This window comes from Buteo buteo, chromosome 17 (genome assembly GCF_964188355.1).
Source record: "Buteo buteo chromosome 17, bButBut1.hap1.1, whole genome shotgun sequence".
Classification (NCBI taxonomy): Eukaryota; Metazoa; Chordata; class Aves; order Accipitriformes; family Accipitridae; genus Buteo; species Buteo buteo.
Window position 1 is genome coordinate 13,296,323 of NC_134187.1, and position 13,661 is coordinate 13,309,983.

A 13,661-nucleotide genomic window follows, 5' to 3' on the forward strand; every position below is an offset into this window, starting at 1 on the left:
ATAAATACAGGAAACAAAATACCTTTGTTTGCTTTTTCTTCAAAGGATCAAGTAGACAGTCTTGTTACTTACTCTGTTAAAATACACCCTTTAGCAGGGCTTTATTTAGCAGGGTTCATGAATCAACACATATGGAATCCCTTGCGTGCATGCAGCATGTATGTTAGTCTATACGTACAGCATACGTACAAGGAATCTTCACAGCTCAGAGATCAAGAATTCATTTTATTTCCTCTGAGTTGACTGTTGATCAAATATATATCTCACTAATCTCACTGAAAGAAGGATCTGGCCCTCTAAGGGGCACAAAGCTGGATGAGAATCACAGATCTGCAGGCAGGGGAAATTATCATCTCATGCAACCTAACAGCAAAATGCCTGTTTGCAGGGTCAGCAGAAGGAGACAGGCAGCAAAAACTAGTGTGTGGTGGCAGACTGGAAAAGGTAGCCCAGCAGAAGTGAAAGCTTGTCTGGGCACAGACCAAGGGCTCTGGATTCAGGCAATTGCTGAGGCAAGCTGGTGCTCTGCTTCTCAATGCTCCAGTGCTAGCCAGAAGTGCTGGGGCAAAAAACGCTGGGCTGGCCCTACAATCAGCTTCTCTTCCATGTTTTGCACCGTTCTCACCATTCCTGTGAGATTCCTGGAAGTGTTGCCTATCTCCTGTTTCTACTGAAATCCCTGCTTACTTTAAAGGGGTTGTTGTGACACCTCAAATCCCTTTAAGTTTGATGGCTTTGGGCTCCTGAGAGAAGAGACACCACATGTAGTGTAGACATAAAGGGGAAGAGAAAGAGGAAGGGGAAGGGGAAAAAGGACGGGGAAAAAGGACAGGGGGAATGGAGACAAGGAAAAGAATGGAACCTAGGTATAAATCATGAAGCATTTGCCAAGAGTGTGATAAACAACATGGTATATAAAAAAGTCATTAAATTCATGATCTCAAACTTAAAACTTTAAATAAAATTAAATCTTCTGATTTAAACCAGCCACAAGCCAGGAAATTCAGGCTTAAGAATGGGATCCTTTTAAAGTCATTTTATTCTAGCTTGGTTTATCAGTATACTTACCAGGAGCAAATGTGCCCTCTGCAAATTATACACATCATGAAACCTCAAGCAGTCTTGCCAAGACCTGGTGATAAGTTGCTATAACAGCAGCTTGGGGTTTGAGAAACGCACTTTCCTTCACACTCATGGTACCAGGTGACCTAGTGGTAATGACATCATTAACACATTTCACCTTTTTAAGCTCTCCCGCTGGTGTTTTACTTATCCTAGTTTATGGAGGAATCATTTCATTTTGGTGTTTCAAGTCCCTTGTGTTCTTAGTGGTATTTTTAAGCAAATAAATAGAGAAGTGGAAGGAGACCATCCTCTGGGATTTGGGAGGAAACCATCTGATTCCATCAGCAGATTCTGTCTTGTATGAAAAAGAACTTGGGAATTTTTATAGCAGAGCAGATAAGATGATTGCAATTAATCTAATTCAGTTTTCCCTTCAGGAATCAGCAATACCTGCTTTTTAATAAGCAGTTATTAGGTACTTGCCACATTTTCTAACAGATTCTCTAGGCAGGTATGTTTGCATTTGTTATGCAAATGTAGGCATGTATATTAAAAAAAGGAATAGTGTCTCAATTCATTATTTGACTGATTCCTTATGGACTCTTCACTCTAGATACGAAGGCAAAAGGATCTTTTGTTACTGTTGTTCCTATGTCTCTATGTCCTTCTCTATGTACCCTGCTGGGTACTGATTAATCAGAAAATATTACTAAATGAATTGTTTACCTCTGCTTTTCAAAAGCTATCTTTCCTAAACCTCTCAATTCTTTTTATCGTGTAAATATAAAAGAATTGAAACCCACTATCTTCTGTTTAACAATTGTAACTTAATAACATCCTACAACTGAGAATTTTGTTTACAAAAACATTGGTACTTGACAAGTTGCTCCCTACAGCAACAGTATGAAAACAAACCTATTAACTCCTGAAAGTTATTTAAGAGAAAAAAAACCAGACAGACCCAAAGTACTGGTAGCACAGCATATGGCAGCAAACAGTACAGTATAGGGGGGCATTTCTGAACCGTATGGGGCCTGATTCTATCTCCATTGACATCAGTTGGACGTTTTCACTGAATTTAAAAATATCAGGCCAAGACTCCCACACTGAAAAAGAGGCTTTCAAATGGGATTTGTGTTGAATATCCAAACAAATCTGAGTATTTGACACCTCTATTATACTCTAAATGCTTGGATACCACAACAATGCAAGACAGAACTGGGTTGTCTCAGGAAGAGAAAGAAGTAATTGCTGTCTTCAACTACCTAATGGGAGGTTACACAGAAGGTGGAGCCAGACTCTTCTGGGAGGTTAAACACAAAAAGACAGGAGGCAATGAGCAGGGGTTGCAACAAGGAAAATTCCAAACAGATAGTAGGAAAATTTGTGTCAGTCCCGGTAGTCAAACAATGAAATGTGTTGTCTGGCAAGGCTGTGGAATCTCTCCATCCCTGAAGACATTCAAACCTTGGCTGCGTACAACCCTGATCAACCTGTTCTGACCTAGAATTTGGCCCTCCTCTGAGTGGAGGATTTGGACCAGATGTTCTCCAAGAGAAAGGGGAAGGGGAAGGGAATCTCTGTTCAATTTTGCATGTTCAATCCTTAGACAGTACATTCCTAGACTGTAAAGAGACAGTGACACATCATTCTGTGATTTATTTTTGTTCAGAATATGATTTGCATCTGCTAGGAAAGTATTGGGCCAGTATACAGCTGTAACTTTTTTTTTTAATGTTATACTAAGTCTAACTGTAAACTCATGTTAAGAAGCTCTTGTTGGAAGTCAAGCAGGCACAGGTTAGAAAGACAATACAGTGGATGTTTGAAAAGCTTTCTCCTTCAAGTCATTCATGTGACTTGTACCATGTGTGAAAACAGTACAACTGCAGTTCAATAAAAAAATGCTAATAAAATGGGGTTTGAAAATTGTTTGTTGTAGCTAGTAAAATTAAATGTACCCTGTGATTGTCCACACCAATTGTCTCTGCTTAGGCTTTGTCTTTTTATTGTTTTTTCACCGTACTGGGTAAGTAGAAGCAGCATGATCAAGTCCACATGAAGGGAATGAAAACAAGGATTCTATTTATGGAATGACTGTGGTCCTCAAGTCTGAATTTATAAGATATTAAGTCTATTCAGGCCAATTCTTCACATGGCATAACCTTGTGTAGGCCTAGCTGAATCTAAATGGTGTTACACCAATTCGTGCCTGCCCAGGATCTGGATTTACTGCACTGTAAGATTACTAAGTACAATTCCCAATGTTCTTGCTGCAGAAGCTGGCCGGGGCCCAAGAATGCACAGGTTACGGGTACACCAACCAGCCACTGTACGGCATGGACATACGGCACATCCATTACTGTGGCGATTTTGTTACCATACTGCTTTTAATCTCTGTTATTTCATGGCAAATATGAGATGTTCTGTACCTCAATCACCAAGCAAGTTACTTCCTTCGTGGCTGAAGTAGAGGCAGACGTCCCAGACTAGCTCCTTGCAAGTTGATCTTTAAGCTACTTGCTGGCCACTTGGTCATTAATCCATACCTTATTTTTCAGGTTCAGTCTGGGGAAAGAGAAGATCAGAAGTACCTGCACAGACTGGAAAATAAAACAACTCCTTGGTCTCAAGCTTACCAAAATGACCGAACATATTTCACAGACTTAAAAGTCTTGTTCCCATCACACCAAATGCCATCACACCTCTTGAGACAACCACCTGCCAAGTTTCATTGTTCAGACTACATGCATTTGATGCACGCTTCATAGCTCTCCGTACCTCAGAACTGTATCTTCCCTGGGATTTTTAATTTTACTAACTTAGCACAAGTAGTAACAAACAGGATCTTCAGCTACAAACAAGAACATTAATTCTCCTATGCAATGATAGACTGCTTTTAGGAGAAGCCTTTTGTAATCCAGCTAAGAACAGCAGTCAAATAAGATCTTTGATTGCTACAAATCCTGCATTTTTTGTGCTGTAGCAAAGTGTACCTCCATCATTTATCTCTCCACCTGCCTACCACACTGAGGCCAGTCCCTTAGCAGAAGGATGCTAGCTGTGTTTCTGATCCCTCACAATTCTCTGCATACAGTGGATATTCCAGATGTCTTCACAAGACACAGGAGTCTTTCCATTAACTGTGGTATGTTCAGTCCCCTGGGATGATCCAGACATCTCAAGTATGAAAGAATAGGAAAATTGTTCTTACTACAATTACTTTTTAACCAGAAAGGGAAATGTCCTGCCTGGCTGACTTTTCATAGAACGTCACCTATAGTTTGAGAGTTTAAGTGCCCAGGATATGGGACCATGCTTTTGTATTTCACGAACATTGCGAAGTTAGAGATTTTATTTAAAAGAACTTAATTTAAAAAGAAAAATAGTAAATGGCACATCATGTAATTGCTATTTATTTTCATAAACATGAGGTATTTCAAAGTGCTATAAGACGCAGCACTAAATGTACATCGTTGGAAGAAATTAAACACAGAACTTTGCAGTTACCCAGTTCTATGCACCAAACATTAACAAATACATTAACTGGAAGAAACAGGCTAGGAAAAGGCATATATAGTAAATTTCTTTACAAAAGTTTCTTAGTTCAAAAAAGTGATAAAGTAATATCTACTCAAAACTTTCACAACTCATTTTCATACGAAAATATAAGTATCAAATTTAGTTATGTATCAGCATCATACTAAAGTATACAGGCAATGTAAGAATTAGTACAGTACATAACAGAGATTAACAATATATTTGTATACAAAAACATGCTCCTCAAACATTGAGGTATTACAGTACTTAGGTATGAACTTCCAGTCTAATACTGGTAGCAAAAGCCACCTCTCATAACCCAAGACATGTACAAAAGGCAAGTGTGTAGATGGTATTTACAGAAAATTCCCACAGGGGTACAAATGCCAACCCCTAAAGTAACATCTGTTAGAACATAAGCACCATAAAACTTAGGAATGAACGTTTTAAAACTCAACTAGATGTCATCAGCAGCTCCAAATGCTCACAACAATTTAAAAAAAAAAAAATCCCCACCATCTACAGTTCTTAAGAAGAAAAACAAAGGCAGTCCATTGTTGTTTGGTAGTCTTGCAATAAACTCCTTGCAAGAACATCCATTTGCTCCGTACCCGGATAATATAGTTTGTTGATTACTTCAGGGACTGGATTGAAAGTAAAACCAACATTCTTAACGTCAAAAACACAATTTTTTTTAAAGAATCAAAAATGTGCAAAGTGGCAATGACTGTCCTGGTCAGCCAAAACAAAACAAAACAAAAAAAAGTTTAGCAAGTCCGCTTGTATTCTATTTTCTTTAGCAATTGTTGTTGTCTGGCTTGCAATTTTTCCTTTTCTAGCAATAACTTCTGCTCCTCTGCCTGAAGGGAATGAACATATTCAGTGGCTTTTTTCAAGATCACAACTTTTGCAGCTTTCTCATTTTTAACCAGTTCTGGAACATGGTCCCTTAGCGTTAGGAAACTTGACCGTAGATCATTACGCCGTTGACGCTCCAGGATATTATGGTTACGTCGACGTTCACTATCCTCTGAATCAGAGTTTCGAGGACTTGAACTCTTAGGCTTTGGTTGGATCGTGGGTTTTACTGGACGGGGCACCTCGGTTTTTAACTTTTTCTGCGGTGGAGCATCTTCACTCTCCATGTATGGAGAAGGAGCGGCATAATTATGCTGCTGGTGAATTGGTGCACAACGCTTTAAAATCAGTTCATTCTGCTGTGTCCTGACCGATGGAAAAGTGGTATTTTTAGGACGCACTGTAATAGTAAGGGTGGTAACAGCCTTGTTGGAGGAGGAGCGTCTTTTCTCCACAGTCACAACATCTATTTCTTCTTCTTCATCCTCTTCCTCCTCATCCTCGTCATCTTTTGGTAACAGAAAACGGAAAATAGAGTAGACATTATTCTCACAGAAAATACTCCGAACAAGTTATCAACCCAGATGCGTTTATTGACAAAATATGTTGAGTAAAAGCCGCAATGAAATAACTGATGGCGAAAACAGGGTGTGCCCACCATCTGTAGCCAGATATAGATCTGGAAAACCGTGTAATATACATGAAATGACTGAAGAACAGTGATTTCTGAAAGTTTAATAAGTTTAATGAGTTGTGTTTTTTTAAAACACTTGTAATTTTCAATCGAAGTGGGGCTACCACCCACATAATGGCAGGGGCAGGAAAGAGTTTTTAGACAGAATGTATGTATTTTGAATGGAATCGTAGAGCTGCCGTACAAAAGGCATGCACAGTGTCACAACACAGCCCTTGCTCGGTAGAAAAGCAGCCGGAAAACGAAACAATCGCTGGGTTTGTTCTAAGGCAGAAGGTGAAGCTGCTCCAGCCGGGGACCCTTTAAGCCGGCGCTTGGTGCACTGCCAAGAAGACAGCTGTTGGAAGTGCTTCCTCACCCAAAGCTGTCAAACCAGACATTAAAGGGACAGCGGGCTTTGAAACGCGGGACGGATCACTGACTTTACGGCAACGGTCATACGGACCAGCTCATCTACACAGGCCAAACCCCGTTTCAGCCCAAGCGGGCTTGGCGGCGGGCACGGACCGGAGATGTTTCGGGGCATTTTCGGCTGTGTCAGTGCAAGCGCTGCTCTGAGGGCTCACCAGCCCGCTCCAGCGGGCTCCAAATCACGCCTAGGAGCGCGCACGGCCGTGCCCCGCGAAGCCCGTCCCCAGGGTGGCAGTGGCAGCCCGCTCTGCCCAGCAGCACACACCCCCACCCCGCCCCAGCACAGCCGCTGGGATGGGACCCCCCAGCCACAAGGGGCGGGAGGAGGGAAGGCGGCCCCGGGGGTCCCCCGCCCCACGCAGCCCCAGGGGCCGGGCCTGCCGCCCGGCGAGGCTCCAGCCCCGCCGCGCCCCCGGGCCTAGCTGCTGCCGGGACCGGAGGCCGGGAGCCGGCCGCCCCCGGGCCCGCTGCCCCCGTGGGGCCCCTCCCGCGGGGGCCCCGCCGCCGCCGCGCCTGCTGCCGCCTGCCGGCCGCCCCGCGCCCCGCCCCGCCCCGCCCCGCCCGGCGATGCCGCCGCCGGGGACCGAATCGGGGCGCAGCCGCCCCCGCCCGGCCCCCGGGCGGCCCGCGGAGCCGTCGGCGCCCGGGAGCAGCGCCCCCCCCCCCCCCCCCAGCCCCGGGGACGGGGCGGCCGCGCACGGCGAGCGCTTACCCGAGTCGCTGAGGGTGTCGTCCCCGGAGCTGCTGCTGGCCCGGCTGTCCCCGGCGGGGCGCGGCGGGCGGCCGCCCCGCGGAGCCCCGCCGCCCGCCGCCGCCACCGCCCCGGCGCGGCCCGCCGCCGCCGCCGCCTCTCGCTTGTTGACGGGGAAGGGGAAGACCACGGCCGGGTCCACGCACTCGGGCACGGCGCCGCCCAGCTCCGCGCGGCCGCTGGAGGCGGCGGCGGGGCTGCCCGCGGCGGCGGCCCCCGGGGGCGGCGGCGGGGCGGCGGCGGCGGGCGGCTTGCCCTGCAGCTTCTCGCTGACCGCCCGCTCCAGCTTCTCGCGGGCGGAGAAGCCGCTCCACATGCAGTCCTGGATGATGATGGAGTTAAGGTTGTTGGTCACGCCGAGGCCCGTCTCGAAGAAGTCCCCGCCGTCCGAGCCGCCCCACAGGTCGGCCTCGGGGGGCAGCAGGAGCAGCTCCGACGCCCAGTCCAGGGGGTCGGCGGGGCGGCAGCCCCCCAAGGCCGCCCCTCCCCACGGCACGGGGGCCCCCCCCGGGGGGTGCTCCTGGAGCCCGGCCCGGCTGGGAGACAGGGGAGGGGTGGGCAGCAACTCAAACTTTTTCCAGATGTCCTCCCCGGGGGGAGCGGAGTCCGGCCCGCACAAATAAAAATCATCTTCGTCCGGGTAGAAACAGGGCTGCAAAGAGTCGAACTCGAGGTCTGGGTTTTTACTGACCATTCCTGGCATTACGGGGCTCTTCTCGCTGATCCCTGGGTCGGGCGATGGTTTTAGAGACAGGTTGTATGGGTAGTTCCACCAAGAGGAAGAAGAGAGGTTCTCCCAAGACCTGAAACTAAACCAAAAATAATAAAAAAAAAACAACCACAATTAAAACACGAAGAAACAAACAAGACACGAACGTGACTGTGACTCCCTTCCTCTTAACCGAAGGAAGAAAAAAAAAATAATCCCATCATCAACAGCAAGAAAGAGGGAGCCTTTCGCAAGTTGAGAAGAAAATGCATCTCACACACCTTTCCTCCCGACTCAAGATATTCAAAGAAAAGCGATCAGGTAGTGCTCCCACACGCAAAGCTTTCCGCCTTCCCCGGCGCTCCGTGAGGACACAAAACCAGCCGGCACGGTACAGCGAGGATGCAAAGCACCTCAGTGCTTTTGCACATAGCACTCGCCTGCTCTCCCCAAACTGCTTCAAACGCTCAAAACAGCAGAGTAACTGTAGACAGATGCAAGGCTTTGATACCGTAATCTCTCCAGAAAGCCCTCTTAATATGCCAGCAAAAGTAGAGGAAGTTTACTCCTTTTGTCATCTGCGGAGCAGTGCAAAGGGGAGAGAGAAGGATGCAAAAAAGGGGGCGGAGGGGCTCTTTGCAACTTCGCAAATCGCCAGTTCATTCACTCAAAGCGAGCCAGAGAAATCCGCACAAAACACACAAGGGGGGTGGGGGGGGGGGAGGAGGAGGAGGAGGAGGGGAAATCCAGCAGCAACAGAAATTATCAACCTTATGTAATAATCTCTCGCACAAAAATGCATTAAAACCACCCCGGCGCCACCAACAAAGCCTCCTGATTTGCCAAGAAGGTGAGGAAAGTTTTTCTCCCCCTTTTTCCAGTTTAAGACAAGAGCAACGGAGAGGTTGCAAGGACAACAACTTTGCGCATTTTGCCACTTCCCGCGATCAAACCTCCTGCAAACACACCAGCTTTCCAGCCCTCTCACCTCCGGAAAATGCACGCTGCTGCCCTTACCTCGGCCGGACCCCCCACTCACTAGCCACGACCAGTCAACCACAGCCCCATTCCTCCTCCGAGACCTCAGTTGCATCAGACATTAAAAAAAAAAAAAAAAAAAAAAAGACTTTAAGTTCAAAAAGGACATTCAGCGTCTCCCTTCAGCTCGTTTAAGGTAACGCAAAGGGAAACCGTTCTGCTGGGTTCACAACAGCTGACGCTGAAACGGAGACCGAAAGGGGGAAAAAAAATCCATTAAAAGCCTTATGATGAAATGCAAAGAAACGAGCCCGGCTCAGCTGCTCTCCCCCTGCCCCGCCCCCTGATCACTTCCAGTATTGTACATTTTTCTACTCGTGAAATACATTAAACCGTTTAAAATGCAAAGCAGTAAAGAGGCACCTACAAAACACAGGCGATCTCAGTGCGACAGCTCCAAACCAAAACAAAAATATCCTCCAGGATTTTCTTCTGCTCAATGAAAAACCCCTTCACGCACTGCAATGCCCCTGCGCTTCCCTTCCCTTCCCATCCTCCCTAGTTTAGCAACTCAAATGCGATGTGGAATTGTATTTATTTGATTGGGTTTTTGTCCTGCAGCCCAGACCCTGCAGCTTCCTCTTCTTACCTCCTTGGTGATGGTGGTGGGTGTTGCAAGGGGGAGGAGTGGCGGGGGGGGGGAAAGGGGAAAGAAAAAAAAGGGGGAAAAAAAAAAAAGCAGATGATCTTGTATGTTGCACTTTACTGAACGCCAGCCCGCCCGGCCCCCGCGACTGGCCCAAGCCTCCGCATTCACTCTTTGCTTGCAGACAGATGACTGTCACTGGCTGGCTTTGAAGCTGCTGGATATTATTAACCCCCCAAAAAGGCATTAAAAAAAAAAAGCAAGGGGGCAAAAAAAAAAAAAAAAGCTGACACACCCGGGGAGGGCAGCATTAAAAAAAAAAAAAAAAAAAAAAAAAGAGAAGCGAGAGCAGCCTAACCCCACCCCCCTGATTTCCATACAAGCAGGGAGGTGCCTGGCATTTGGCGCCAAAAGCCCCATTCGCTCTTTATTCTCTGCCAGCAGAATTGAGGTCCCGCTCCCGGAGCAAAAGCGCCAGGGGCGGACCGGGGAGGGCGCCCAGCGGCCGCGGGGGGCTGGCTAGGGCCGGCCTCGGGGGCTGCCCCCCGCTCCGCGCCGGCCCGCGGAGCCCGCCGCGGCCGCCGGCCCTTTGTGTCGCCCCCTCCCCGCGCCACTCCGGCCCCCGAGCTCGGGGGGAACGTTCGCCTCCGGGCCGCCGCTCAAGGGAGCGGCGACCCCCCCCCCCCCCGCCCCGCTGCCGCCCCCCACCCGCGGCCGCGATCTCCCGCGGAAACACCCGGGGCAATTAAAAAAAAAAAAAAAAAAAAAGAGGATAAAGGAAGTGGCTGGACGAGGGAGTCGCTTCGACTCTGGGCTTTTTAAATAATTAGGAATAATCACCCTGCGGGGCTCGCCTCCCCGCAGGCGAGCGGGGCTTGCACGCCGGCGCCGCGCCGGGCTGCCCCGGCCGGGCTGCCGGGGCGGGCCCGCGGTCGGGCCGCCGGCCAGGCCCGCGCCCCCCCGTGCGCGCACACCTATCCGCCGCGGCCCGGCCCGGCCCGGCCCGGCCGCGGCGCGGCGCGGCCGGCCCGGCGGAACTGGACATCGTTCGCCACTCGGCGGGCGCCGCCGCGGCCCGCCGTTCCGCTGCCGACGGCGACACCTTGCGGAGGGCCGGCAGGAGCGGCGGCGCGGCGCGGCGCTCGCCCGGCGCCTCCGCGCATATCCCCAGCGGCGGGGCACCCACCGCTCTCTCGCCTCCTCTCCCCGCGGGCGCGGGGGCCGGCGGCGGGACGGGACGGGACGGGACGGGACGGGACGCGACGCGACGCGGCAGGACGCGGCAGGACGGGAGCGCGGCGCTCTCCTCGGCGGTGCGCGGCCGGCGGCGGGTGCGCTCCCCGGCCCGCTCCCGATCCGGCCGCCGCTCGGGGCGGCGCCTCCTCGCTCATAGGCTGCAGGTTGAGGCGGGGACTTGGGCGTCGCTCGCAGGAAGGCTGGTGGCGGCGGGCGGCCGCTTTGTGTGCGGCGGCGGGGGCCGCCTCCCCGGCCCGCCTCGGCCGGCGGTGGGGGCGAGCCCGGGGTCTTCAAAGCCGGCGGCTCCGGGAGGCATGGCGGGGCGGCCGTGAAGGCGGCCGAGGAGGGGGCGGCTTCTCCCGAGAGGGGGGCAGTAGGCCCTGGGGGAAGGCAGGGCCGGGCCGAGCGCGCCTTCGCCTCGGCCCCGCCGGGGAGCGCCGGCTGGGCCGGAGGTCCTGCCCCTCGCCCTGGTGAGCCCCCCTCGCCTCCGCGCCGCGCCTCAGCGGCCAAAGCTCGGGGGCTCCGCCAGCCCTGAGGCGTCCTGAGGCGGCCTTGAGAACTGGCGGCCGTGCCCGCTGTGGTCCCTGAAGCCGGCGGCCGTGCCCGCTGTGGTCCCTGAAGCCGGCGGCCGTGCCCGCTGTGGTCCCTGAAGCCGGCGGCCGTGCCCGCTGTGGTCCCTGAAGCCGGCGGCCGTGCCCGCTGTGGTCCCTGAAGCCGGCGGCCGTGCCCGCTGTGGTCCCTGAAGCCGGCGGCCGTGCCCGCTGTGGTCCTGAAGCCGGCGGCCGTGCCCGCTGTGGTCCTGAAGCCGGCGGGCGTCCGGGGCGGCAGCAAGGCCGGCTGGGCACCCCCGGGCCGCGGCACGGGTCTGCCCGGCGGTGGCGAGATGGCGGCGGCCGGCCTTGCCCTGTGCTGCCCGTGGAGGCCGGGCCCGTTGGGTTGGCTGGCCAAGGGCGACGGCTGCTTTGAAATGGCCACAGCCGAGGCAGTGGGCTTCTGCCAGGCTCTTGGCTCCCCCAGCTCGCTCCTGCTTACCTTTCCCCTCCGCGCAGGGGTCGCGGTTCCGCCGAGGAGCCTTCGTTTGGCCCTGGCTGCGTGGAGAGCGAATCCTCTGTAGCGGAGCTCCCGAGCGGGCAGGACCCAAGCAGGGGGTGCTGAAGGTGACTTCTAGATCCCCCGCTATGGGTTACAGCGTGGCGGGGAGGTGGCAGCTGGCCGGAGTCAGCTGTGGAAGGGGCAGCGCACCATGAAGCGGAGGAGCACTGGATCGGCTCCTGCCGGGGTTTCAGTCAGCCCCCGTGGCAGCAAGCTGGTGAGGTGTTTGAGGTCAGGCTTGCCCCAGCTTTTGTGATTTGGCCTCCATTCCTCTAATGCACTTTGGATTCAAGACAGGGGAATTCATTGATTAGCTAATGCGTGCTCGGTACTTTGAAGATGTGAAGTCTTACGAAAGCGCCGAGCTTTATTAATTTCTGTTTGGATGATTTGGCTGGACGAAAAAGGTGTAGGTGGTTGGGATTTTTCTCCCCTCACATTTCAGTAGCCTTGAACAGGTTGCAGCTTGTGGGGAGACATGAACAGTTAGTGTGTGTCTCACCAAATGTGTGAACAATTTATTTATACTCGTCAACTGAGGACCTTCCTCAATTCAAGTAATTACGTACTATTTGTTCCTTAAAGTAATTCTTTTTGTCTTCTACATTTCCTTTAATGTTTTTATGTGTGCAGATACTGATATGTCCCTACCTTAGTGATGGACATGGGCTGCTATCTGATTTATTGTTAATTCACTATAAATTCTCGCCTAGATTCTCTCAGCAGCCTTTTTAAATTTTCCTTTTTTTTTTTTTCATACATATGTGTATGGGAATAAAGCTATCAACTTCTAGGAAGGTTCTGCTGTGGTGTGTGATCTCTTTTGTAGTACCCTGGATGAGAACATCAATGAAGGCTAACGCTCAGGACAAATCTTTTAAAGTAACTTTCATTGTCGAAAAACCCCCAACCAACCAAAACTCAAAAACCTTACCAAACAGGAAATGGAAAGCAGTACGCTGAGAAACATTGCTGTTTATGAGCACTAACTCTGCTTAGGTAAAAAGACTTGTCAAAACCCCAGATCTGTTGCTTTGTCTTGTACAGTTGAGAAAGACATGGAAAACTGTGCAAAGCTCTGGAAGGACTGCACAAATCTTTGTGATGTTTTGGCTGACGCTTACTTTGGGCTATTTTATCAACATTTACTTTTTTTCTCTGATCCCTTCTGTCCCTGAAACAGCATGTATCAAGAAGCCTCGAGGCAAATGGAAACCTGAAATTACTTGTAGTTACTGTGAATTTATTGTTGCGTCATTTCACCAAAAAAAACTTGGGAATTAAGATGTGCTGATACTAGAACTGGGTCCCAGTATAGACCAGTTGTGTAGCAGTATTTCAAGGCATTGTAAGAATTCACTATCTGACAAAGTAGAAAAAGATGTACAAAAAAGTGTATAAAAGGCTAAAATATACTTTTGCTTATACAGTGGTAAGAATCTAAGTAGATCCTGTGGTCTTTAATTTGGCCTAACAAGGAGCCTGACAAAGCACTGTGCTGAGACCTTGAACATACACACCTGGGCATAATACATGGGTAAATTACTGGTGTTCAGGACTACTGAACATTTTCCCTTTTGTCATTATTGATTCATTAAGGAATGCTGTGTAAGGCAAATTTCTCTGGCCACGTGTACCTCCCTTTCACCCTTACAGCCTGCAACTACCAAGAAGATCAAAA

General features: G+C 50.6%; 1 protein-coding gene across 6 annotated transcripts; it reads right to left on the minus strand.

Moving 5' to 3' along the window:
• Window positions 1-4,409: 4,409 nt before the first annotated feature.
• On the minus strand, window positions 4,410-11,000 carry MYCN (MYCN proto-oncogene, bHLH transcription factor). 6 transcript variants are annotated; one of them, XM_075049107.1, is made up of 3 exons: window positions 10,839-11,000; window positions 7,281-8,128; window positions 4,410-5,971 (listed from the first exon to the last, which is right to left on the minus strand). In XM_075049107.1, exons 2-3 carry the CDS (start codon window positions 8,020-8,022, stop codon window positions 5,373-5,375), a joined length of 1,341 nt encoding a protein of 446 aa, XP_074905208.1. In that variant the 5' UTR covers window positions 8,023-8,128; window positions 10,839-11,000; the 3' UTR covers window positions 4,410-5,372. The 6 variants fall into 6 exon arrangements, with proteins under 6 accessions (XP_074905208.1, XP_074905210.1, XP_074905209.1 ...); XM_075049109.1 differs by lacking the exon at window positions 10,839-11,000 and adding an exon at window positions 9,656-10,298; XM_075049108.1 differs by lacking the exon at window positions 10,839-11,000 and adding an exon at window positions 9,434-9,649.
• Window positions 11,001-13,661: the final 2,661 nt, after the last annotated feature.